General features: G+C 39.0%; 1 protein-coding gene across 1 annotated transcript; it reads left to right on the forward strand.

The window, feature by feature from the left end:
• The first annotated feature begins 24740 nt into the window (after positions 1–24740).
• On the forward strand, positions 24741–25334 carry LOC137829184 (uncharacterized). Its single transcript, XM_068635980.1, has one exon. The coding sequence runs from the start codon at positions 24741–24743 to the stop codon at positions 25332–25334; it is 594 nt and encodes a 197-aa protein (XP_068492081.1).
• Positions 25335–25670: the final 336 nt, after the last annotated feature.

Raw genomic sequence — 25670 nt, forward strand, 5'->3', positions numbered from 1 at the left:
GGGCTCGCCAGGTACCCCTTTAACTTGATGAAGGCCTCCTCGCACTCCTGTGTCCAGAGAAATCTGTTGTTGCGTTTGAGACACTGGAAGTATGGGTGACCTTTCTCCCCTCCAGCGGACATAAACCGGGACAGAGCTGCCAAGCGACCGGTGAGCTGCTGCACCTCCTTCACCGTCGTTGGGCTCCTCATTGCCACGATCGCCGCACACTTCTCCGGATTAGCTTCGATTCCCCGCTCTGTCAAGAGGAAGCCCAAGAACTTCCCAGCCTCCACACCGAAAATGCATTTCTCAGGGTTGAGCTTCAGCCTGTACTTGGCAATGGTGGTGAATAGCTCTTCCAGATCAGCTGCATGATGCTTCTTCTCTACGGACGTAACCACCATATCATCTACATAGGCGTGTACGTTCCTTCCCAGCATGGGCGAGAGCACCCTGTCCATGAGCCGCTGGTAGGTAGCCCCCGCATTCTTTAACCCGAATGGCATGACCTTGTAGCAATAGCACGACCGTTCGGTCATAAACGCAGTCTTGCATTCATCCATTGGGTGCATCCTGATCTGGTTATACCCCGAGAAAGCGTCCAAGAAGCTGAGTAACTTTCCCCCCGAGGCGCTATCAACTAGAGCATCTATGCTGGGTAAGGGGTAAGAATCCTTGGGGCACGCCTTGTTGAGGTCAGTGAAGTCCACGCACATTCTCCACTTGCCGTTTGCCTTTTGAACCAGTACCACATTCGCTAGCCACTCGAGGTACTGGATTTCTCTGATGTGCCCTGCGGCAAGGAGCTTCTGCGCTTCGTCGTGGATCACCTTCCTCTTTTCCTCGTTGAATTTCCTTCGCCTCTGTCGCACAGGTCGAACCATGGGGTCCATCGACAGACGATGGCAGAGGAAATCGGGGTCGATTCCTGGCATGTCGGATGCTGACCATGCAAAGGCATTCATGTGCTTCTCAATCACACCCATGATCAGCCTTCGCTCTTCTTCAGCGAGGGATCCCCCTAACTTGAACTTTCTTCCCCCGACGTCCACTTCGACCTATCCTTCAGCTGGATGGGGCCTTCTCTCGCTGGCGATGACCGCCCTCGCGATCCCTGACTCGCGAGGAGTGATCGCGCCTTCCTCTTCTTCTTCAACTTGGGCTACCTGGGAGCCCCCCACCGCAACATCCTCCATCCTCTGAGCGCCCTGTGTCTCCCTTACCACCGATCGCTCTTCGCGCACGCCTGGTGGTGGTTTTGTGGTGACGTGGCACACACTTCTCTTTTGCTTCAAGCTGTTCTCATAACAGCGTCTTGCCTCAGCCTGATCCGACTTGATGGTTATCACGGTCCCCTCCATCGACGGCAGCTTCAACTTCATATGCCTTGTCGATGGTATCGCGCCCAGTCTATTTAGTGTTGGCCTTCCCAACAAGACATTGTACGCAGAAGGGGCGTTCACCACCAGGTACTTTATCTTTTCAGTGCGGGCTGTCGTTCCGTCAGTGAACGTTGTCCTCAGCTCGATGTATCCCCGCACCTCTACCTGATCTCCTGCAAAACCGTAGAGACAACCAGTATACGGTCTTAACTAGTCAGGGGATAACTGTAACTTGTTGAATGTTGGCCAGAACATGACGTCTGCCGAACTTCCTTGATCTACGAGTACTCGGTGCACTCGCCTTCCCGCAGTGATGAGAGAAATGACCACAGGGTCGTTGTCGTGTGGGACAACGTCCCGTAGATCAGCTTTCCTGAAGATGATGTCCACTTCAGGGTAATGACTCTCATTTACCGCATCTACCGCCATTACCGATCGAGCGTATCTTCTTCTCTGTGAAGCTGTGCATCCCCCACCAGAGAAGCCTCCCGCGATCGTCTGCACTTCCCCATGCATAGGGACTTCATGCTGCTGTTCTTCAATCTGGGATCCTGACGCGCGATCACCCTGCGGCTCACGTAGGTAATCTGCTAGGAAACCAGACTTCACCAACTCTGCCAGTTGGTGTCCCAGCGCCAAACAGGAATGAAGTGTATGGCCAAAGGCCTGATGAAACTCACACCATTCATTCTTCTTCCTTCCAAGTACCTTATCTGTCTTCTCTGGTACTCGTAGTCTTGCTGCTACAGCAGGAAGGGCGATGAGATCCGCCAATCCTACCATGAAGTTGTATCTCGGGGGTGCGTTATTCTCCCTTGCACGCCCCCTGCTCTGGTCTTTGCCTGGTGCATAGGGACGAGGTTTTTCCCGCACCTTCTTCCCCTCCTTGGCCTCATGCACCCTTGCTTGCTGTGGCTTTCCTTGCCCTCCACGCGGTCTTGGTGGTGCAGCACTTCGTCTCTTCTTAGAGACCTCTGTTTCTGCCACTATGTGCGCCACCGCACGTCGCCGGATCTCCGCAAAGGTGCTGGGATGGCTCCTGATGAGAGATTCGCTGAAGGGGCCAGGCAGCACTCCCTTCTTAAACACGTGCACCAACATATCTTCATCTTTGCTGGGCAATCTCACCACTTGTGCCCCAAAGCGGTTGAGGTAGTCCTTCAGCGACTCCCCCTGGTATTGGCGCACGTCGAACAGATCGTAGGACACCACTGCAGGTGCCTTGTTGACGATGTATTGTTCAGTGAAGAGCTTCGAGAACTGAGAGAAAGACGTGATATGTCCTTCTGGCAGGCTCACGAACCACTCCATGGCGATTCCGCTGAGCGTACTCATAAACATTTTGCAGTAGACAGCGTCTGAACCCCCAGACAACATCATCTGGGTGTGGAACGCCGTCAGATGCGCCTCCGGGTCTTCTACCCCCTTGAACAATGCTTTCACCCCCACCAGGTTGGGAGGCACCATGGTTCCCATGATCTCAGTGGAGAATGGCATGGGGAACGCTCTTGGAGGTGAGGGCTGCCTAGACACCCTTTCGTCAACCATGTGTTCCCTCTGCGCCTGCAGCGTCCTTCTCAACTCCTCGTTGACGCGATTCAGCTCGTCGTTCCTGCTTTGCGACGCAGCTAGCTCCGTCTGCATCCTCTCTTGTTCAACCTTTGACGCTGCGGCGTTATCCTGCAGGGTGCGCACCATTTCCAGGACCTGCGCCATTGTCACAGCTCCTTCGTCAGCGGATGGCGCAGGTGATGGTTGTCTGTTTCTAGGCATCTTTCTCTATCAACGAAACTGATAAGACTCTGGTAAGTCTTTAAAACTATGGTGTATATGGGACAACGATTCACTCGTGCCCCACGGTGGGCGTCAAATGATCCTGCCGGCAACTCGAACGTGGAGGAATCGCTCCGTAGCACTCTCTGCCCTGTCTACGCGACTGCGTCTTCTGCAGAATCACCCTCAGAACCTTCTCTTGCTTCTCCAAACGTGGCCTGCAAAACACACAGACGGCGCCTCTAGCGGCCGTTTGCACTCCGACGATCAAGTTAGTCCACAGAAACACCAAAGACTAGAAAATTAGTAATGTGTGTGAAAAACCCTTGCTCTCTGTTTTTCGTCTCCCCACTTCTCTCCCTGATTCCTCCTTTATCTCTCTGTCTCTGTTTCTGGGCATAACAGAATTCTGTTATGCTTTTCTGGCATGTGTCAGAAACCTGTTACGCTTTTCAGAGAAAGTGTACCTGCAGAATCAGAGAGTGTGGGTGTCTGTGCGTGTCCGCGCGTCTCTGCGCTGGGCTGCGCCTGTCTGTACCCTTAATGATACGGAGTGCACTTTTGTCTGGACCGCACCCCTCTCAGATGGTGACACGTGGAGGCCTGCAACTCACATCTAACCACACACGTGTCATTTACTGGAAGGGCTCTAGCGCTTCTCTTTGTGTGCCTAAGTTACGCCCTCGCGGAGTAGCTTAGGATATTTCTCTTATCTGGGTAAATCGCATACTCTTAGGAGAACGTCGGGTGTGGCTGGTCTAGGCACACTCACCAAACGTTGCTCTCTGCGTAGGCGACTTACCCTTCACGATGCCACGCACGTAATGGGGTTGAGGGAATCACCAATCACTGACTGGCTTACTAGTTCCCTCAGGCCACTCTCGTGCATGATTCCCTGAGGTGTGCTCATGCGAGATCCATGCGTAACGCTCTCGCTGGGAACCTTAGTCCCAGTTTAACTGCGTGTAACACGAGACCCCGATGACAATACACCCGATGACTGATCAGTGTTTATTCGCTTCTCGCGCCCTGCCTCCAGGCGCGAGTCTGGGAACTGGTCTGCTGGTGGCCACTTGGCTACTGACCACCGATCACCATTCTGGGTGATCTATCCCCCGACCTCTATGCCGCCTGATCTGTCGGTGGTAACTTGGTTACTGACCACCGATCACCACTCTTGGCGATCGTCCCCCTGACCTCTCTGCCACCTGGTCCACATGTCACCCTGCGAGTGGTCCACGTGGTTCTCTGTTGCTGACGTCATCGACTACCGATGACCGATCGGATCAACTATTGATAGACAAATGATAGATGCGGCTAGTGGAGGAGCACTAGTTGACAAGACGTCAGTCGCTGCAAAACACTTGATTGAGATCATGGCTTCTAACAATCAACAATTCCACATACGTAGCAACTCTGCGACACCTGTTCGTGGAGTTCATGAGATGACAACCAATTATGCAGCTGATCATGCTCAGATGAAGGCAAAATTAGACGATCTCACATCCATGATGAAGCATCTAACTATGCCTCAGATGGTTACAAGGGTATGTGGAATTTTCACTGCTAACCGTGCCACCACTGATGCTTGCCCCACTCTTCAAGAAGTTGAAGGAGGAAACAATGTTGAATGTCCTCAAGCCTATGCTGCAAACATCTTTAATGGTGGTAGACAGTCTAACCCACCTCAACAACCATTTAACCATGATTTTTCCACCAATAAGTATAATCCGGGTTGGAGGAATCATTCGAATCTTAGATGGGGTAACTCACAGCAACAACAACCATCCCCACCACCGGCTGTTGTATCAGAAAAAGGTGGATCTTCTCTGGAGGATGTAATAAAGCACATGGCTAAAGTTAATACACAATTCCAACAGAGAACAAGTGAAACAGTACAAAGAATAGATGAAAGAATACAAAGAACAGAGGTAAGCATTCATAACTTCGAAAATCAGATTGGTCAGTTCGTATGAATGAGATGAATTCCAAGGGTCTGATAAGCTTCCCTCCCAGACGACCATCAATCCACATAATGTTAGTTCCATTACTCTGAGAAGTGGTACTCAGTTGCAAGCACGTGTGCCAAAACCCACCAAAGTAGACGATCAGCTGAGATCGTCTAACACCTCCAACATTACTACTCCTTTAGCGAATGATGATCAAAGAAGGGTCCACACAAGGAATAATGACATGGATGCTCCTCCTAGACCATCTCATGAAGATGATGTACAAGGAGAAACTTTTAGTCTTGACAAAACATCTATTCCTCTTCCTTTTCCATAAAGAGTTGTTCCGACGAGCAGAAAAATGGAAGAGGTTGACAAGGAGATTCTCGATACATTCAGAAAGGTTAAGGTGAACATTCCTTTATTATACGCTATTAAACAGATTCCTAGATATGCCAAATTTTTGAAAGATCTGTGCACACATAAAAGGTGTCTTAAAGGGAACGAAAAGGTAAACATGGGAAGGAATGTTTCTGCTCTCATTGAAAAGGTAAACATGGGAAGGAATGTTTCTGCACACATAATAGGCAGTAACAAATTTGAAAACGCGATGCTTGACTTGGGAGCATCTATAAATGTTATGCCTTTATCTGTGTCTACTTCTTTGTCTCTTGGTCCTCTTAAACCCACAGGTGTAGTCATTCAACTCGCTAATAGTAGCACAGTTCAACCTGCAGGACTTATTGAAGATGTCTTTATTCAAGTAAATAAACTTGTTTTTCCTGCAGATTTCTACATTTTGGACATGGGTGGAGAGGATTCACATTCTGGTGCAACAACCATCATCTTGGGCAGACCTTTCTTGAAGACAACCCGCACCAAGATTGATGTTCATGCAGGCACACTGACTATGGAGTGTGGAGACAGTCTAGTCCAGTTCAATATCCTAGACGCTATGAAACACCCAGTTGAAGATCACTTTGGGTATCACCTTGACATTTTGGATGATATTATGGATGATATTGTGTTGGATTTTTTAGAGGACTATGATCTTTCTGATTTAATTGATTGGACAAACTCTGATATAGATGAGTTTATATCATCTGATGGTCTAAATTGTTCTAACCTTTGTGATGCAGGTTTTGCAACTAAAGCAAATGTTGTTGATACACACTTGACAACATTAAACGATTCTAACCCCGATAAATTGCAGGTTGCTGAAGTTTCTCTAAGTAATAGACCATTACCATCCATCATCCAATCGCCCTCACTTGAACTGAAGCCACTTCCAGATCATCTTAAGTATGCCTATTTGGAAAAAAAGGAGCAACTTCCAGTGATTATCTCCACTGCTCTATCCGATGAACAAGAGCAGAAACTGTTACAGGTGATTAGAGAGCACAAGAAAGCCATTGGCTGGACGCTAGCAGATATTCCAGGTATCAGCCCTGCTATTTGCATGCATAGAATTCTACTAGAAGAAGGGACAAAACTTGTGAGACAGCCTCAACGTCGGCTTAATCCCCAGATTCTTGATGTGGTGAAGAAAGTGGTCACCAAGCAGGTATCATATACCCTATCTCTGACAACACTTTGGTGAGTCCGATTCAAGTTATTCCTAAGAAATCTGGGATAACAGTGATAAAGAATGAGCGTAATGAACTTATTCCCACTAGAGTGCAGAATAGTTGGAGAGTCTGTATTGATTATAGATGCTTGAATCAAGCCACACGAAAGGACCACTTTCCCCCTCCTTTCATCGATCAAATGCTTGAACGCTTAGCAGGTAAGACACACTACTGTTTCTTGGATGGTTTTTTTGGCTATTTCCATAATTGTATTGCACCAGAAGATCAACACAAGACTACCTTTACTTGCCCCTTTGGAACCTTTGCTTATAGAAGGATGCCCTTCGATTTGTGCAATGCCCCTGGAACCTTCCAGCGTTGTATGATGAGCATATTTTCTAATTTGATTGAACATTGCATTGAAGTTTTTATGGATGATTTTAGCATTTATGGTTCTTCTTTTAATGATTGTTTGACTAACCTTAGTAAGGTACTTGATAGGTGCACAGAAAATAATATTGTTTTAAGCTATGAAAAATGTCATTTTATGGTGTCACAAGGCATAGTCCTAGGCCATATAATTTATGAAAACGCCATTCAGGTAGACCCTGCTAAATTGAATGTTATTTCACAGTTACTTTACCCCTCTTCTGTTAGAGAGGTTAGATCTTTTCTTGGACATGCAGGGTTCTATAGGCGGTTCATCAAGAATTTCAGCACGATATCACTACCTTTATCTAACTTGTTGCAGAAGGAAGTATCGTTTGATTTTGGAGAAGGATGCAAAGAGGCATTTGATTCCTTTAAAGCAACACTTGTGACACCGCTAATTATAAAACCCCCTGATTGGACACTCCCTTTTGAAATCATGTTTGATGCCTCAAATTATGCACTTGGAGCCCTTCTAGCACAATGAGTAGATGGTCTGTCACATGTGATCTACTATGCCTCTAAAACGTTAGACGATGCTCAATCTAACTACACCACCACGGAAAAGGAAGTGTTGGTCATTGTGTTTTCCTTGGATAAGTTCAGATCATATCTCCTGGGATCCAAGGTGGTTGTTTTTACTGATCATGCTGCCTTGAAATACCTACTAAAGAAGACTGACTCAAAATCAAGGTTGATTAGGTGGATGTTGCTGCTCCAAGAATTTGATTTGGAGATTAAGGATAGGAATGGGGCATGTAACCGTGTGGCAGATCACCTTAGTCGTATTGAGAAGGAACAAGATGCAGTGCCCATCCATGATGATTTCTCATATGAACATCTTCTTCTCATAACAAAATCAGTAAACAGTTCAACCAGAGCGTTTAGTGCATATACTAGGTTATCTAGCACATCTGAACTCATACATTGGTACGTTGGCATAGTGAACTACCTTGCTACTTCATTTTTTTCACCATTGGCAACCAAGGCACAAAGAGACAAACTCAAGAGTGAGTCCAAGTAATATGATTGGGATGATCCTTACTTTTGGCGTTTTTGTAGTGATTAAATCATACGTAGATGTATTCCTGACCATGAGATCCCATCTGTGCTGAATTTTTGTCATGCCTCACCGTTTGGAGGACACTTAACTGCACAACGTACTGCAAAAAAAGTATTGGACTGTGGTTTTTTTTGGCCAACCATTTTTAAAGACGCATGAACCGTCTCATCGATGTGTGAGAGATGTCAAAGAGCAAGCGCTGCTATCTCCAAAAGACAACAGATGCCCCCAACAACCCATGCTCTTTCGTGAAGTCTTTGATGTGTGGGGTATTGATTTCATGGGTCCCTTTCCTGTCTCTTTTGGATTCACTTATATCTTACTTGTTGTGGACTATGTCTCCAAATGGGTGGAGGCAATAGCCACAAGAACTAATGATTCTCATGTTGTTGCAGCTTTTATTCGCTCTAACCTCTTTTCTAGATTTGGGATTCCTAAAGCTAACATCCGTGACCAAGGCACACATTTTTGTAATAGGTTACTAGATAGTCTATTTAGGAAATATGGGGTGATCCATAGAGCATCCACACCATATCATCCACAAACAAATGGCCAAGTTGAGGCCTCCAACAGAGAAATAAAGCACATTCTGGAGAAGATGGTTAACCCAACTAGGAAAGATTGGAGTAAACGTCTTGACGATGCCCTTTGGGCCTATCGTACAGCCTATAAAGCACCTATTGGGATGTCTCCCTTTAGGGTTGTCTTTGGAAAAGCTTTTCATCTACCTGTGGAAATCGAGCACAAAGCTTATTGGGCAATAAAGGCATGCAACATGGATTATGACAAGGCAGGAGAGGAGCGAAAACTCCAGCTGCAAGAGCTGGATGAGATCCATTTGGAGGCATATGAGGACTCAAAATTTTACAAGGAGAGGACCAAGCGTCTCCATGACCACTTCATCACTGGCAAGGAGTTTGTTACAGGCCAACGTGTGTTAATGTTCAACTCTAGATTAAATCTTATGCCTGGAAAGTTGCGCTCAAGATGGATTGGTCCATTTTTGGTCACCCATGTTCATCCTCATGGTGTTGTAGAATTGCAAAGTCTAACGTCTACAAAGACATTTAAGGTGAATGGACATCATCTAAAGCTCTTTCATGAGATTCCTCAAGAAGAGACAGTGGAAGAGATTACCTTGCAAGTCCCCAATTACCTTCAAGCTTGAATGGGGAGTATTCATTTTCTTACTTTTATTGTACACATCTATTAACTGTTTTTACATTGAGGAAAATGTTTGATTTAAGTGTGGGGGAGGAGAATTATAGTTTAGGATTTTTTTTTGTCTCTTGTTTTTGTTTGCTTTGTTTGAGTTTCATTTTCTGTTTAAATAAAATACATTAGCATTTTAGGATCGTTTAATGACTGGTATGTTTCATAATTCTTGCAAATCTTGGTTTCTTGATATTTGTTGTTTGGATTTTCTTAAAAATTGATAAATAAGTTGGTTATGAGAATTTTTGGGTTGAATCTTTTGATAGGCTGTCCATGGTGAGTTTTTGAGTCGTAATTGATATATTACTTAATACTCTTTATAGTGTGTTTTCACTCATGTTTACTTATACTCTAGAACTTATCTTGATTCTTTTTTTTACAACCGTGATTTATGTGCATGAACTGAAATGATAGAGGCATTCTTTATTTAAATTAACCCACTAGCCATATTAGTCTACCTTCATGATAATTCATTTGTTAGCCCCTTGAGCCTATAGCCTTTTTTTTTTCTTATTTTTAACCCTCATTACAAGCCCTAAAAAAAAACAAACAAACATGTTTGTCCCTACCTTAGAAGATATATGAGCTTTGAAATTATTTGGGAATAAGATCTTGAATAAGTGTGGGGGTGTATCTCATTATCATAGTTTACCTCTTCAAATAAAATAAAATAAAATAAAAAGAAAAAAAGAAAAGAAAAAAGAAAAGGGAGTATAACCAAAAAAAGAAAAAGCAAATAAAGAAAAGTAGATCCTCTAAATACACTAGATTGGTTGTCTACTATATCTTGGAATAAAAGAAGAGTTGAATTGTCATGATACTTACATTTGTTTGTAGACCTATCCTCCATAGCTCATTTGTTTTTCTATGGTTTTTAAGCTTCTTTTCCCCATTTTACCTACCTTTACCTTAGCCTCATTACAACCCTTATGAAGTCCTTTTGATCTTTGATTGCACTTTTTTTCGATTGTTGTGAATATTAGCGTCTTGCTAAGTATATGGTAGTGTTTGTATGCATGAGTGCTGAGTGTAAATACAAACCCTAAACACTTGAGAGTTGGAGAGTGTCCAGTGAAGTTCTATCATTTCTATTCAACCTTTGATTTCAATTACTTGCTTGTGTATTAAAATATAAGAATTTTCATTCACATTTTTCTAGATTCCTTGATTTCTTGAAATTACATCGAATTTGTCATTATGCGTTCTTAGAATTTGCTATTTGCGCTATTTTTTATTTTATTTTTAATTATTTCAATTCTTTTCTAGTCCTTCGAGTGTTTTGCCTAGGAGTGCAAAAGGATAAGTGTGGGGGTATTTGATGAGCATATATTTATTCACATTTAATCACTTTAGTCATAGATTACTGGACTATAACAATAAATAAATTCATTGTTTTAATCCAGATTCATATAATTGAGTTTATTTGGTCCTTTATTATTATTTCTGTTAATTTTTGTATTTTTAACCTAAGTTGCTTCTTTTGGATCAAAATAGGAAACAAAATCTGATATAAAGAATTAGAGAATTAAATCTGGAAATATCTGAGAAAAGGAATTGAATGCAAATTTCTGCCAGGATATTCTCTACAACTTCTACAATTAAAATTCCTTTGCAAAATCCTCCAAAAATAGAGAAAATATATTTTGAAGATATTATTTGAGAAAATCTTTTGCAATATCTCTCACATAAATGTTGGAATCAATTACAATCAATGCATAAATCTGAATAAAATTGGAAACAATATTTATGGGAGAAAAGCAAGAATAAAATCGGAGACTATTTGGGAATGAAGATATATGTTTAATAATTCGAAATAGGAAAGGAAACATCTGATAATTGTAAAACAATACCATAAGGAAATTTTAATATGATTTTGTGCAAGGAAAAGAAGATTATAAAAGAGACTTCAAGAGAAGGAAGAAGGGGGCTTTTTGGATCGCATTTTAGAGGAGCAAACACATTCTAGACCTAGTTTTCTTTTCTTCTTTATAATACTTTTGTTTTTCCTCCGCATGGAAGGCTATACCATTTTGTTTGATTCCCTTGTAATTCCCCATTGAATTCTGAGGGTTTGGTTCATAAAAGTTTCATTTTTTTAAATTCTCTATAGCAATTGTTTTAATAGTCTAATCTCCTGGAAAACTGGTTTTTGTGAGAGGTTGTACTTGAACGCATGATTGAGAGTCTTCCTTATCTTAAACTTTGGTTTCTTAGTTAGTTTGCATTCTTCTAATTAATTTCTTGGGCGCTTGATTCAAGAGAGAGGAGATAAGCATTCCCATGGAGTATACACATGGAACAAAGTGGGTATTGATTAAACTAGTAGACGCATGCTTTACTGGTGAGTTTCAGTTGAATTAGATTGGCGCATGTTCAATCTATTTTAGCTTTGTTTAAGGATTAAGAAAGGAATAATCTTTAGAGAACCTGTGAGGAATTCAATCGTGAAATAACTTGGGAGTCAACTTGCATTCTTTACTGTTTTAAATCATCATCTATATTTTCCTGCTTAACAATCACAATTCCCTTTTATTATTATTGTTATTGTTAATCCTTATTGCTTGCAAATAAGTTTTGAATTTTGTTCACTGAACTCACTATTGGATTCTTTGGGAGACGACTTAGGGTCATCTGACCACTTTTATACTATCATCTTTCTAGCATTGAACAAGTCTACGCTGGAATTATATTAATTTGATAGCAAAACGACTGCTATCAAATTTGGCGTCATTGCTGGGGAATCCAATTTGATTTTGGTTATCAGGTTTTTTTTCTTTATCTGCAATTTATTCATTTATTTATTTTTACTTTTTTTTATTTTTTTCTTCCTAATTTAATTTTTTTTTTTACATATTTAAATTTTTGTTTTCTTCTTTTTAGTGTATATTCATTTAGTATAAGCTAAAAAGAACTAAAAAGATATCTAATGTTCAAGATTTTTTCTTGTTGTTATTTAATTTTATAAAAAAAAACAAAAAAATATAATAGTCAAGATTTTTTTTCTTCTTCTTGTTTTTATTTTATTTCGTGTATTTCTTATCTTTATTTATTTTTTATTTCATTTTATTTTATATCTTATATGTTTTAAAGTTATTTTTTATTTTGTTTTTTCATTCTTCATTTATTATTATTTTTATTTATTTTCTATATTTTATTTATTTCTTTATTTATTTTTGCATAATTTCTTTTTTCTCTAACTCTTTTTTTAAAATCATTAAGTATAGCATTTTTTATATAGGATTGCATTTAGGGTAGATACTTCAGTTGCTACTCTTTGATTTTTTTAATTTTTTTAAAGCAATCGGGGAAGACTTGGTTTTTAAGTTTGTCCATTTGTGACTCACCTCTCTTTCCTGGGAGTTGACTTGGGTTGTTTCTTAAAAAAAAAAGATTTTGCTCTGAAGGGTCTAATAGGAACTTCAATTAATACATGTCTAGTTCATCACCAACTGCTGCTGTAAATCCTAGTTCATCACCGACTGCTGCTGTAAGTCCTAATTTTGGAATTATTGACGGACGAACCCTTAGAGAACTTGTTGCTCCATATGTTTCCTTCCAAACTATGTGTATCCAATACCCAAATGGGCAATGTGAGCTTAAATCTGGTTTGATACACTTGCTGCCTAAATTTCATGGCCTTGCAAGTGAAGATCCACACAAACATCTTAAGGAGTTCCACACAGTGTGCACCACCATGAGGCCAGCTGGGGTCACAGAGGAGCACATCAAGCTTAAAGCATTCCCTTTTTCACTCCAAGATGCAGCTAAAGATTGGCTATATATTATTTGCCGGCAGAATTAGTGACTAATTGGGAAGGGTTGAAAAGAGTGTTCCTTGAAAAATTCTTTCCAGCATCTAGAGTCACATCAATAAGAAAGGAAATATGCGGGATCAGACAACAAGACAGAGAAAGTCTCTATGAATACTGGGAAAGATTTAAAAGGCTATGTACAAGTTGTCCATACCACCAGATTAACGAACAACTTCTAATACAATATTTTTACAAGGGTCTGATGGTTATTGATAAACAAATGATAGATGCGGCCAGTGGAGGAGCGCTAGTTGACAAGATGCCAGTTGCTGCAAAACACTTGATTGAGATCATGGCTTCTAACAATCAACAAGTCCACACACGTAGCAACTCTGCAACACCTGTTCGTGGAGTTCATGAGATGACAACCAATTATGCAGCTGATCATGCTCAGATGAAGGCAAAATTAGACGATCTCACATCCATGATGAAGCAGCTAACTATGCCTCAGATGGTTGCAAGGGTATGTGGAATTTGCACCGCTAACCATGCCACTGATGCTTGCCCTACTCTTCAAGAAGTTGAAGGAGGAAACAATGATGAATGTCCTCAAGCCTATGCTGCAAACTATGTTGAGGCTTGGATGGTAAGTGAAGTAACTTAACTTTTTTTATATATATAACATTAATAAGTTTATCTTATATACTTCACTTTGTTTATTTCAATTATGACAGGATCGGAAGAAAGCTCAAGAGATAGCTTTGAAGAATGTTACCCCGCACGTACTCTCTCGTTTGGGGTATCGAAAACTTGAGCAATCACTGATGGTGGAAAAGGAGCAATCTAAACAGGGGACGTCGAATGAGAATGTGGAAACAGGGGTCACTTCTCCTCCATCACCACCTTTTCGCCATGTAAAATGGAAGAGGGCCCAAATTAAAAAGTCGGGTGCACCAAGTTCTGAGCAATCTGGGGTTATCATCGAAAAAATTGTAAGTTATTTTTAGTTATTTTCATTTATTTTAAAGCATTAATTATATTAAAAATTGATATGATTTTTGTGTCTTGCTGGATTCCTTGGAATTCGACGGTAATTTTGTTGCTGAAGGTCGTCACGATATCCTGGTTGAAGCAATTGGAGACCTGAGTACTGTGGTCGTGTCCGTGCAACTCGACAAGGGGTTGGAGTAAAACTATATTTTGGAGTTTCACAACAACAGCCATCCTCCTCCTCCAAAGAGAGCGAAACTGAAATGAAGACTAAGATACGTGAAGAATTAATGGAGATGAGAAAGGAGACTGATCTGATGCGGCTAAAGATGAGAAAGGAGAATGATCGAATGCGACAAGAGTTTCTATCGCAACAACTTTGTGCTGAGCCGATTCAACCCCTTGTTAGTCCCACTCCCAAGAGCACAAAGGGGAGTTGTGCTGCTCCTATAACATCAGGGGATGATATCATTGGGCAGACGAGGGAATGTGAGCTACTGGTAGCAGGCGACAAGCTTCCTCGGGTGGTAGTCCTTGGAAAAGTCTATGAAAAGGCCACCACCTTACATAATGTTCCTCTCTCCCCTGATGTGGCGAAGGTAAGAGTTGAAAAAGTATGAGTACCTAATGCTCGTGTTCCACTACCTTCAGATTAGGTAACCACTGTGGCCGATGCATTTCAGACATTCGTTGCCTGACCCTGACACCTCATTCGATTTATGCCACAACCTCATGTTATAATTTCATTTCATTATATTAATTTTTATTTATATTTATATATTACATATAATTTAATACAAATGTTCTTTATCTTGTAAAAACCTATTCGGAAACCAAGTCCGGAGAAGAAGTGTGAGGTTCCAGTTGACGATCATATAGCTTCCTTAGGTCTAATTGCTAGTCAGATTGGTAATCAACCTTTTGAAGTTTCGTGGGATGATAAGTTTTTTCAAATAAATACTGAACTGCCACTAATGATGTACAACACAAATTTATTAGAATTTGTAGCTGGGAATTAAGAGCTCAATATAAATATAATTCAATTTTTTATGATGTAAGTATCTTTACCTATTTTTCAATTTACTTTATGTTAAAATATTATTGATTATGCTTTAACTAATAACTTATAGGTTTTTGCATGGAGTCTGTCTCACTGAGGAGAAGGAAAATGTATATGGATTCTTAGATCCTGGATATACTAATCCCGTTGGACCAAGGTCATATGAGACCCAAGCATACATCACTAACACCCTGGAAAAAGAGGGAAAACAAATTTATTTATGCCCTTATATTAATGAGTAAGTTTAATTATATGTCATGGATGACATAGGCATCATTGACAGTTACTTGTCTTATCAATGGTTGATAAGACTGCTGTGTGGTTCTGTTCCCTACACAAGAAGATACCCACAAATTTTAAGAATATCATTGATACGTAAGTACACTATAAACTTTACTTTGTATGTTACTAATTAACCATCTACTAACGAGGTTTTTTGTATTAACCAATTCATAGCGTGGATATAACATCCTAAAAGGTCGATCCAGTTCAAATAATTTGAACTAGATAAGAATAAAGGTTTGTAATTTTCTTCTTTCTCTTATCATTGTTTATCAATATACTAACTTTTACTTTTTATTGAATTATAGTGAAATAAACAACTAGGAAGCTATGAGTGTAGCTATTACATTATGCAATGGATGATTACCATTGTAAGACTAGGTGTTAAAATTGGTTGGAAAGAGGTAACATGATATGTTAAATCATTTTTATAATTCTTGAACATTTATGTATCTTAAAACTAATTTATGTCAACTATATTTTGGAATGCAGTTATTCACGAAAGAAATACCAACGAATTCGGAAGCCATGTCATTTGTGAGACATTCTTGGTCCACATATTTCATAAATTTTTATAACTCTAGGATAGTTGATCAATAGTGTAGGGATTATATGTAATTTGATTACTTGTTTGTAATGTACATTTTGATTCTCTGAATTTATCTCTATATTTATGAATTTGTCTGGCTGGTACATTTTTATCAATATACAGGTTAATTTATATGGGTTTGGGACAAAACAGATTGCACTAAAAAATAAACCACTATTTACAAGTGTGGTTATTTACCAAAGCCGCATTTGTAAATCAAGCGCATGATTTACAAATGCGGCTATTACCAAATACACATTCGTAAATGTGATTTACAAATGCGGCTTTGGTAATAGCCGCATTTGTAAACCCTAAACCCTGTCACCTCATTCAAAAGCATATACAAATGCGGCTACCTGAAATAGCCTCACTTATAAATAGTATTTACAAATGCGACTATATAGCCGCATTTGTATCTCTTTGATTTACGAATGTGTGCTGATCAAATGCGGCTCTATAGCCGCATTCGTAAATGTAAAATAACCACCCTTGTTTAGCATTTTTGCGCTAGTGGTAGTTACGTGTTAATTGATTATACTTATTATAAACAAATATTGTAATAGCCAATTTATGTGAAACAAAAAATTATCTAAATCTAGATGATTTATGGAAATCCATATATGATTGAATTAGGCAAAGTTTGTAAAACGAACTCTTAAATGTTCATTTCTAACACGAACTCTTAGATGTTCGTTTCTAACACGAACTCTTAGATGTTCGTTTCTAACATGAACTCTTAGATGTTCGTGTTAGAATGGATGGCTTTAAACTAGACGGGGGGTGAATTGTTTAAAGAGGGTTTTCGCAAACTTTTAAGCCAAGAATGAAATTTCTTCAAGAAACAAATGATAAGAAATTCAGTTTGCCATAACACAAAGCAAAAACAACAGCACCAGAAAAACAATCAGTTGTTTCGCAGAAACAATCGGTTGTTTATACCAGTTTGCAAATATTAAAACTGAATTTAAAGAGATTAAGGAGAGAGAGAATGCACACAGATGTTTATACTGGTTCACTCTAAACCCAGAGCTACATCCAGTCTTCTCAGAAACCACTGAGGAAATCCACTAAGAAATCAAACCTAGATCACTTACAACACAACCAAGAAAGTGACCTTGATCCCTTCAAGACACACACTTCTCTTGGCCAACACACCAACACTAAGAATGTTGATTTTGATTCCCTCAAGAACACACAACACTTCTCAGCAAACACACAAAGATTCATGTTCAACAGATACAAGGATTACACTTGTTACAGAAGCAATTCTGAAATCAATACAAGTAGAAATCCTATCTCACACTCTTTGATCTGTCTCAATCTCTAAGCAATCTCAACTTTTCAAAATCAGAATTTCATATAACCCAAATCTGTTTTTCTGTTTTATATCAAAGTTATTGTTTGTTATCAAATCTTAACAAACTATTCATTGCATTTAAGGATTGGTCAAAGCATTAAAAACTGGAGCGTAAACAGTTAGAAAATCATTTAATGCTCAGTCAAAGCACAAACCATTTTTCTGTTATGGTACCAAAACAAACAATCGGTTGTTTCCACGATTCAATCGGTTGTTTTGGTTTTGACAGCTCAACCATTTGAAAAATAGTTTTCAATCTTTTCTAAAAACACCTAAGTATAAAACAATCGGTTGTTTCGACAAAACAATTGGTTGTTTTTCACTTAGTTTGAAAAACACTTTTCTTTTAAAAAGATTGAGAATACCTATGCTTTGGATTTAATCAAGAGTGGATTACAAAACTCAATCTACCCCAGATCCTATCTAAGACAACTCAGCAACAGCAAGCACAGCCTAGCCTTCAACATCCTTCAAAGGGTTTGGATTCTTCAAAGCTTGAACACCATTTGGTTCAACAATCTCCCCCTATTTGATGAAGACAAATCCCTGATGCGTGTGTTGTACCTGATTGAATCTGAAGCAGTTCCTGCAAAGCACAGTTTTAAGCAAAACATAGAACTTCTGATATTTGGTTAGCACAAAAACAAATATAAAGGTTCAGAACATAATATCATAGCAAAGAACAAACAAAAAACAAATATAGGAGCAAAAACCTATAAGGTTTCACCCATCCAAACTGTTTTGCAGAATATAAAAACTGAAATTAAACACAGCATATATCTCCCCCTATTTGTCTTCACAAATAGACAAAGAGAAGAGATAAACAAGATAAGTGGTCTCAATACATCAGATTTAAAACAGCAAAAGTAGAAAAAAATAGAAAACTGATACAACCACCAAAACAATCGATTGTTTCGATACATCAACCGGATGTTTTTCTTCATTCATCATCATCAGCATATTGAAGATAAAAGATTTGGTTATGTACTACCTCGATCTGTTCATCTAGAGTCATGAAACGTGCATTCATGTTGTCAAACCTGTTATCAATCCTCTGGAAATTGCTGACACAAAGATCATGGAGATTCCTTTGATTCTCCGCAAAGCTATCAAGCCTATTTACCATGAATCTCTCAAAAGGAGACATGGTTTGCATCCTTTCTTCTTGATTTCCAGCACCAGCACTAGGTCCAGCATCTTGATGTGCTTTAGGTAGATCTTCATGTTTAAAATCCATATCTGCAGCATGTTCATCTTCTTCATGATCAGCAGTAGCACTAGATGAGGCTCCAAGGTCACCATCTTTGCTAATCCATTTGCCACCTATTTTGGTGAATCCCATTTTACTGAGAGATCCATTGTTCAACTCTTGAGTTGACTTGACCAACTTAGATGTTTCATCTTCTAGGTTCCTTCAAAATATAGCAGAAATTTAGAAACCAAAACAGCATATGGATAGTGATAGTCACTTAACCTCATTGCCTTTTGCATGTGCTCTTTGACGATGTGGATCCAATTAATTCTGATCTTCTTTATAATGCAGAAGATGTACACCAGATCCTCCTCTGTAATAACAGAATGATTGCTCCCCCTTGGAGTTAGAATCCAAGTCACAATGAGGGCTAGCAACCTTTCATCAAGCTTTAAGCCACCAACCGAGCAAGTCCTAACTTGTGCATTTTGGTTCTTCAAGCAACTCTTGTAGTATTGGACTTTGTTGAAATCCTCCACTACTCCAAGGTTCCCCTTGTTAATCCTGAGGCCTGAGTACTTTAAACCAGCTACAGCAGTCCACACCTCATGTGTAATCTCCATATCTACACCTTTTACATGAGAAACAAGGTTGTTTCCCTCAAACTTGAGATTTGTGTAGGAAACTCTTACCAAATCTGGGTAGATGTTTCCCTTCATCTCCAAGAACTTTCTAAGGGATTGATCTTTGAGGAGCCTTCTGACATTGTCCAGCTTTTGGCTTTTCAGCCAATCAAAGCAAACAACTTTAGGGTTGTTTATCACTTTGGTGCTAGTCTCAAATCTATATCTCTCAATTAGATCATTATCACCAGAAAACCATCCTTCAAGCCTTCCACCAAACCTTACTGCTATGGTTTTGACTCTCAGATTTTCAGAGAGAGGACTTGACCATGTCCTGCACAGAAAACATCAGAAAAAGCAGAAAATCACATGGTCTTCACATGTGATCTTTGACTAGTCATTAAAAGCTCTTAAATTTCCAAGATTATGGAATATATTCCTTTATGACTGTTGTAACTTCTTTCTGAGCGTGATTAGCTTTCCACACAGGTTCATAGACCAAGGATTCTCTCTTTAATTTGATCTGCAACGGATAGAAATTCTAAATAGAAATTAAATTGATTTCTTCACAGTGCTGTCAGACTCAAAACAATCGGTTGTTTCAAGAAAACAATCGGTTGTTTCAAGAAAACAATCGGTTGTTTTTCTGCAGCAGTAAACTCATTTTGAATTTTTAAGCATGGGCAGAATTAAATCAAAGCAGATGAAATTGAACACTTTAAAGAGGTTATACAAACATGTAAAAGAACTTAAAAACAGAAAATAATAACAGAGATAAGGAATGTCTTATCCTTTGTGTTGTTCTTTCAATGACCCATGTGCTTTGAGATCAAGAAGCCTTAATTTGATTGTTGAAGGCTTTTGGACAGATACATAACATTGATTCAGCTTCAATGTTGGTCTTTCCTTTCCAAAAACTTGATCAAATGACTCAGTTCTTCACACTTCTTTAGATTTCCTGCATAAACATGAGTTCAAGCAACAAGATTTAGCCCTTTCACAAATGTGGATCCAATTGATTTCTTTTACTCATTTGGAACCTCACATCCTTTAGGAATCCATTTCATGTAGCCCTGGGAACAGAAAACTTTCTTATTTTGCAGAATCTAACCGAATGGCCCTTTTTCATGCAATAAAAGCATGTAACAACCGGTTGTTTCGACTTAACAATCGATTGTTTTACTGGCTTTCTTAAAAAAAATTGAAAACTTATCTTGTTTGTTTTGTGGATTAAAGCCTAAACCAGCCTTTCCAAAAACACATCTTTGAGATGCCAAGACATTCTGAAAGTTAGATTTTCCTTTTGAAAGCTTGTCCATAGTATCAACAAGATAATGCACATTTTTCTCAAGATTTTCACAATTTTCGCAAATGAGAGTGTCACACTTGCAAGAAGAATTTTTGAAATGTGTTTCTATATTTTTGTAATCATTTTTAAATTTTTCAATCTCATCTTCAAGTGCTTTCACTCTCTTTTCTAGCCAGCTGTTAAGTTCTTTCAATCGGTTGTTTGAAAGTACCAATCAATTAGCTTCATCGTGAGTTTCTTGAAAAGCTTCAAGCAATTCGTTATAATTTTGTTCATTTAAAGAAGCACATGAACTTACCTCACTTGAGCTACAGGATTCATTATCATCTTCTGCAATCAAACAGATGTTTGCTTTCTCATCTTCACTTGATGAAGAGCTTGATGATGATACTTCATTTTCATCCCAAGCTATGTAGGCTCTCTTTGTCTTGTTCTTCTTTTCCTTGTTGCTAGACTTCTTCTCCTTGATTTTGTTTGGACAATCTGCCTTTAGGTGACCTTGCTCACCACAACCAAAACAATTATAGTTATTTGAATTAAAATCATTAGATTTCTAGTTTCCATACCTATCTTTGTTGTTGTCCTTGTTGCGGTTCCTTTTCAAGAATTTGCTAAACTTTCTTGACAGCAAGCTAAGGTTTTCCTCATCACTATCATCACTGGATTCTTGTTTGCCTTTGTGCTTGGAAGCTTTTAAGGCTATGCTCCTTGCGTACTTGTCTTCGCTTTCTTGAACATTGAGTCGATTCATTTCTAACTCATGTTCCCTAAGCTTGCCAAACAAAGAAGCCATACTCAAGGATGTTAGATCTTTAGATTTGGATATAGCAGTTACCTTAGGTTGCCATGCCCTATGAAGACATTTTAAAATCTTGATGTTTAGCTCTTCCTTTTCAAAGGTCTTGTCAAGGCTCATGAGATGATTGATTATGTGCGTGAATCTTTTCTGCACTTCAGCAATTGTTTCACCTTTGAGCATTCTGAACATCTCATACTCTTGGATTAGAGTATACTTCCTAGCTCTCTTTACCTCATTTGTACCTTCATGAGTTACCTCCAAGGTGTCCCACATTTCTTTTGATGATTTGCATTGAGAGACCCTGAAAAACTCATCTGAATATAAAGCAGAGGTTATTATATTTTTGGCAATGCAATCGAATTTGGCCTTCTTGCTTTCTGAATCAGTCCATTGAGACCAAGGCTTTTCAATGATAGATCCATCGTTTTCTAACTTTGGGATAAAAGGACCATTTTCAATTGCATCCCAAATTCCTTTGCCAAGTGATTCCATAAAGATTTTCATTCTCACTTTCCAAAATTGGTAGTTCAAACCACAAAACAGAGGTGGTCTATTGATTGAAGCACCTTCCCCAAAAGGTAGTCTATCAGCCATTTAAAAAAAAAAAGTTTTAGGATCACACTTGAATAAATTTCAAGAACCAAGCTCTTGATGCCAATTGTTCGAATGGATGGCTTTAAACTAGACGGGGGGTGAATTGTTTAAAGAGGGTTTTCGCAAACTTTTAAGCCAAGAATAAAATTTCTTCAAGAAACAAATGATAAGAAATTCAGTTTGCCAAAACACAAAGCAAAAACAACAACACCAGAAAAACAATCGGTTGTTTCGCAGAAACAATCGGTTGTTTATACCAGTTTGCAAATATTAAAACTGAATTTAAAGAGATTAAGGAGAGAGAGAATGCACACAGATGTTTATACTGGTTCACTCTAAACCCAGAGCTACATCCAGTCTTCTCAGAAACCACTGAGGAAATCCACTAAGCAATCAAACCTAGATCACTTACAACACAACCAAGAAAGTGACCTTGTGATGGAATGAGAAGCCAAATCAAATGCAAATTCCCTCCTAAATGACACTAAAATGGCGCCAACTAGAGCATGAGGAAGGTGTGACTTCCTTCCTAGTTTTGGCACCTCCTATATGACATCTACACCCCCCTAACAAGTCACATGGACAAAGTGACTCTCTCTAATACATTCACACCTATTTATTATGATGGAAACCAAGTAGAGGAAGCTCAAGTCCATGAAGCCCAAGCCCAACAAGGGGCCCAAGCCCAACGAGTCACTAGGAGCATGGCAAGAGCTTTGGGACAAGAGTATCAAAAGATGACTCTTCTTATTTCTATTGTATAGAGTAGGGGTGCGGATATTAAATAAATAGGTGTGAATGTATTAGAGAGAGTCACTTTGTCCATGTGACTTGTTAGGGGGGTGTAGATGTCATATAGGAGGTGCCAAAACTAGGAAGGAAGTCACACCTTCCTCATGCTCTAGTTGGCGCCATTTTAGTGTCATTTAGGAGGGAATTTGCATTTGATTTGGCTTCTCATTTCAGCACCTCTTAGGCTATAAATAAGGTACTTTCCTTTGTAATTTTAGAATTGGAAAATAGAAGTAGAGAAACTATACTCAAGTTTAGAGAGAAATTGTGAGTTTTGTTGTCTTCTTCTTCCTTTGCCTTATCTTGGGTGCCAATGGTGAGCTTCAAGTGGCGGCAACCTTTCACTTATCTTGGAACAAGACTCCAAGTGGCGTGAATGCAGTTCCAAATTCTCAAATCCAGCAAGCTTCACTCAATAAGTGTTCATTCTTTCATCTCTTGTAATTTCAATCGGTAGTTTCAAATGTTTTAGTGTTCTTCATCCTTTTCACTGTTTGATTTTGTGTTTCTTAGCTTGTTCTTCAATTTCTGTTCGGTTCTTGGTGTTTTCTGTTTTCAATTGCGTTTATATCATGTTCCATGGTTGTGTAAAAGGAAATAGCACTCTTAATGAGTTTGGATCATCATTTTGGAAGGCTTGGTCTCCATTGATGACTCCTTAAGCTTCTTTGCAACCATTCTGTTTTCAGCTTGTTGTTTTTGTGATTTTGATTTCGTTTCCTTTGTTCTAAGCACTCTTTGATCCTTTAAATGTTGTTATCCTTCTCCTATAATGTTGTTTTCAAGAGTTCTAAAGTGTCTATGTTCAATGCAACTCATATCATGTGGTATCTAGAGCTATGGTTTTGTGCAAATTTTTTTTTGAGTTGCTGGACACTTTGATTCTGTTTTGTGATTAGTAATTCTGGCTTTTAGGCTTATTTGAGTTTTATTGATGTTTTCTTTATGTTGCCTATCATATGTTTGAGTATTTTCCTTTTTGAATCCATACAAGTTTTGTCTTAGTCTTGTTTTTCCATAATTGTCATCACTTCTTGTAGTACTTTTCTTGAATTTTTTGTTTCTTGCTTTGGTGTCATATAATTTTCTGAGTTTGAGATTTGATCCTTTGTGCATTTTCTGTTTTAGAATTGAGTTCATACTTGTATTCTAGACCTATACAAGTTCATATACATCATTTTCCATTATGTCTTTGCTAGTTCATAATTCTGTTTTTCATTCCTATTAGGATTCCTCTGTTTTCTGAAAACGTGCTCACTGTTTTCCTTATTGCAATTGATTTACTCTCTCGAAAATTCTGAAATTCTGGATTTGTGTTCTTCAAAGTGTTATAAAAGCATAGAAAAAAGAAGTACTCAAAAATTCAAAGTACACAAAAAATGATAAATAAAATACAACAAGTGTACAATTCTGCCGAACAAAATACGGTAATCTGGCAGCGATTTTGAAAAATTTATCTCAATTAATTGGCTTACTGCTTTTAAGTAATTCCAGTGCCATTATTGAATTAACATCTCGAAGTTTCTGTGGTTTAAATTTCATAATCCAGTTCACTCTATATCATTCCAGTTAAATCAGTGAACATCAAGCACAGTTTGCATAAAAAATATTTTCCAGTAGCTTGTTTTTGTTTTCTTCATCTACTCTAGTGCTTTTCTTTAGGTATCTTTTGTGTGCCTTCTTTTTCATTGAGTTCCTTAATTTTCTTGCTTGTCTTTTAGTTCATATTCTTTTCTAGTTTTGTCATATCTTGCATTCTGTTTTGGTTTAGCTTTTCTTGCTTATACCTTTTCTTGTTTGTCTTCATTATTTCCTCTAAGTTTTGTGGTGACTTGTTCTTAAGTAAGTGTGGTTTGCTTTGACATTTTTCATTTGAAGCTCATCCAATCCACAAGAGAGGCTTGGTTAAGGAAAGAAAACTTTTCTTGGAGTGGTTTGAATACATTCTTTTGGCCTTTTCCAGCAAGCTACATATTGCTTTATTTTGCTAACAAGTTTCTTTAATTGTTTGTTTCTGTTTTTTGTATTTTTTTTTTTATCATGTCTAATTTTTCTAGTGGAGAATCCTCCAAACCTTGCTCACCTCAAAAGGCAGCTCTCTTTGAAGATTTAAAGAATGCTAGACAATCAAATGCTCAATATCTTGATGTGATAAGACAAATGGAGGCAAGGCTCCAAAGCTTGGAGTTAAGCCGTGAAGAAGTCCATCAAAACCGGGAGAGAAGACATCATCCTCCTCTTCGGCATTCTTCAAGGCATTCTCATTCTTCTCATGGATATTATGAAGACAATGCACGGCCAAGGCACCATCACCATGAAGAGAGGCGCCAACATGTGGCTGGCCCTTATTCACCTAATGTAAAACTTCCTAGCTTTAGTGGTGAAAGTGATCCTAATGTGTACTTAGGGTGGGAGGCAAAGGTTGAGCAAATATTTGATGTAAATGGGGTTATTGATGATCATAGGGTTAGATTAGCATCTTTAGAATTCTTAGACTATGCCATGCAATGGTGGCATCAAACTCTCTTGGACATTGACCTACACAAGAGACCGCCCGTGGTCTCTTGGGATGATTTCAAAGCTTGCTACGCGCTAGATTTGTGCCTCCACACTTTAGGAAAGACCTATTGTTGAAACTCCAACGGTTTCATCAAGGCACGCTAAGTGTGGATGATTACTTTAAACAATTAGACACGCTTTTACTAAGAGTTCATATGGATGAGAGTGAGGAAGCTAAGATAGCTAGGTTTGTTAGTGGCCTTCGAAGGGACATTCAAGACGTGGTAGAGCTACAAGAATATTCTTCATTGCAAAATGTAGTTCACCTTGCTAGTAAAATTGAAAATCAACTTACAAGGAAAAATGCTTTCAAAAATTCTTCTAAAGATAGCTACTACCACTCTTCTTGGAAAAATAAAAATAGCTCTTTTTCAAATCTCCCTTCTAAGGACTCTACTTTCAAACCTATAG

Source organism: Phaseolus vulgaris, chromosome 7, assembly GCF_000499845.2.
Source record: "Phaseolus vulgaris cultivar G19833 chromosome 7, P. vulgaris v2.0, whole genome shotgun sequence".
In the NCBI taxonomy this organism is placed as follows: Eukaryota; Viridiplantae; Streptophyta; class Magnoliopsida; order Fabales; family Fabaceae; genus Phaseolus; species Phaseolus vulgaris.

What these genes read in the sequence shown, in the direction of transcription:
- LOC137829184 (XM_068635980.1), top strand. Translation starts at nt 24,741, where the DNA reads ATGTCTAATTTTTCTAGTGGAGAATCCTCCAAACCTTGCTCACCTCAA.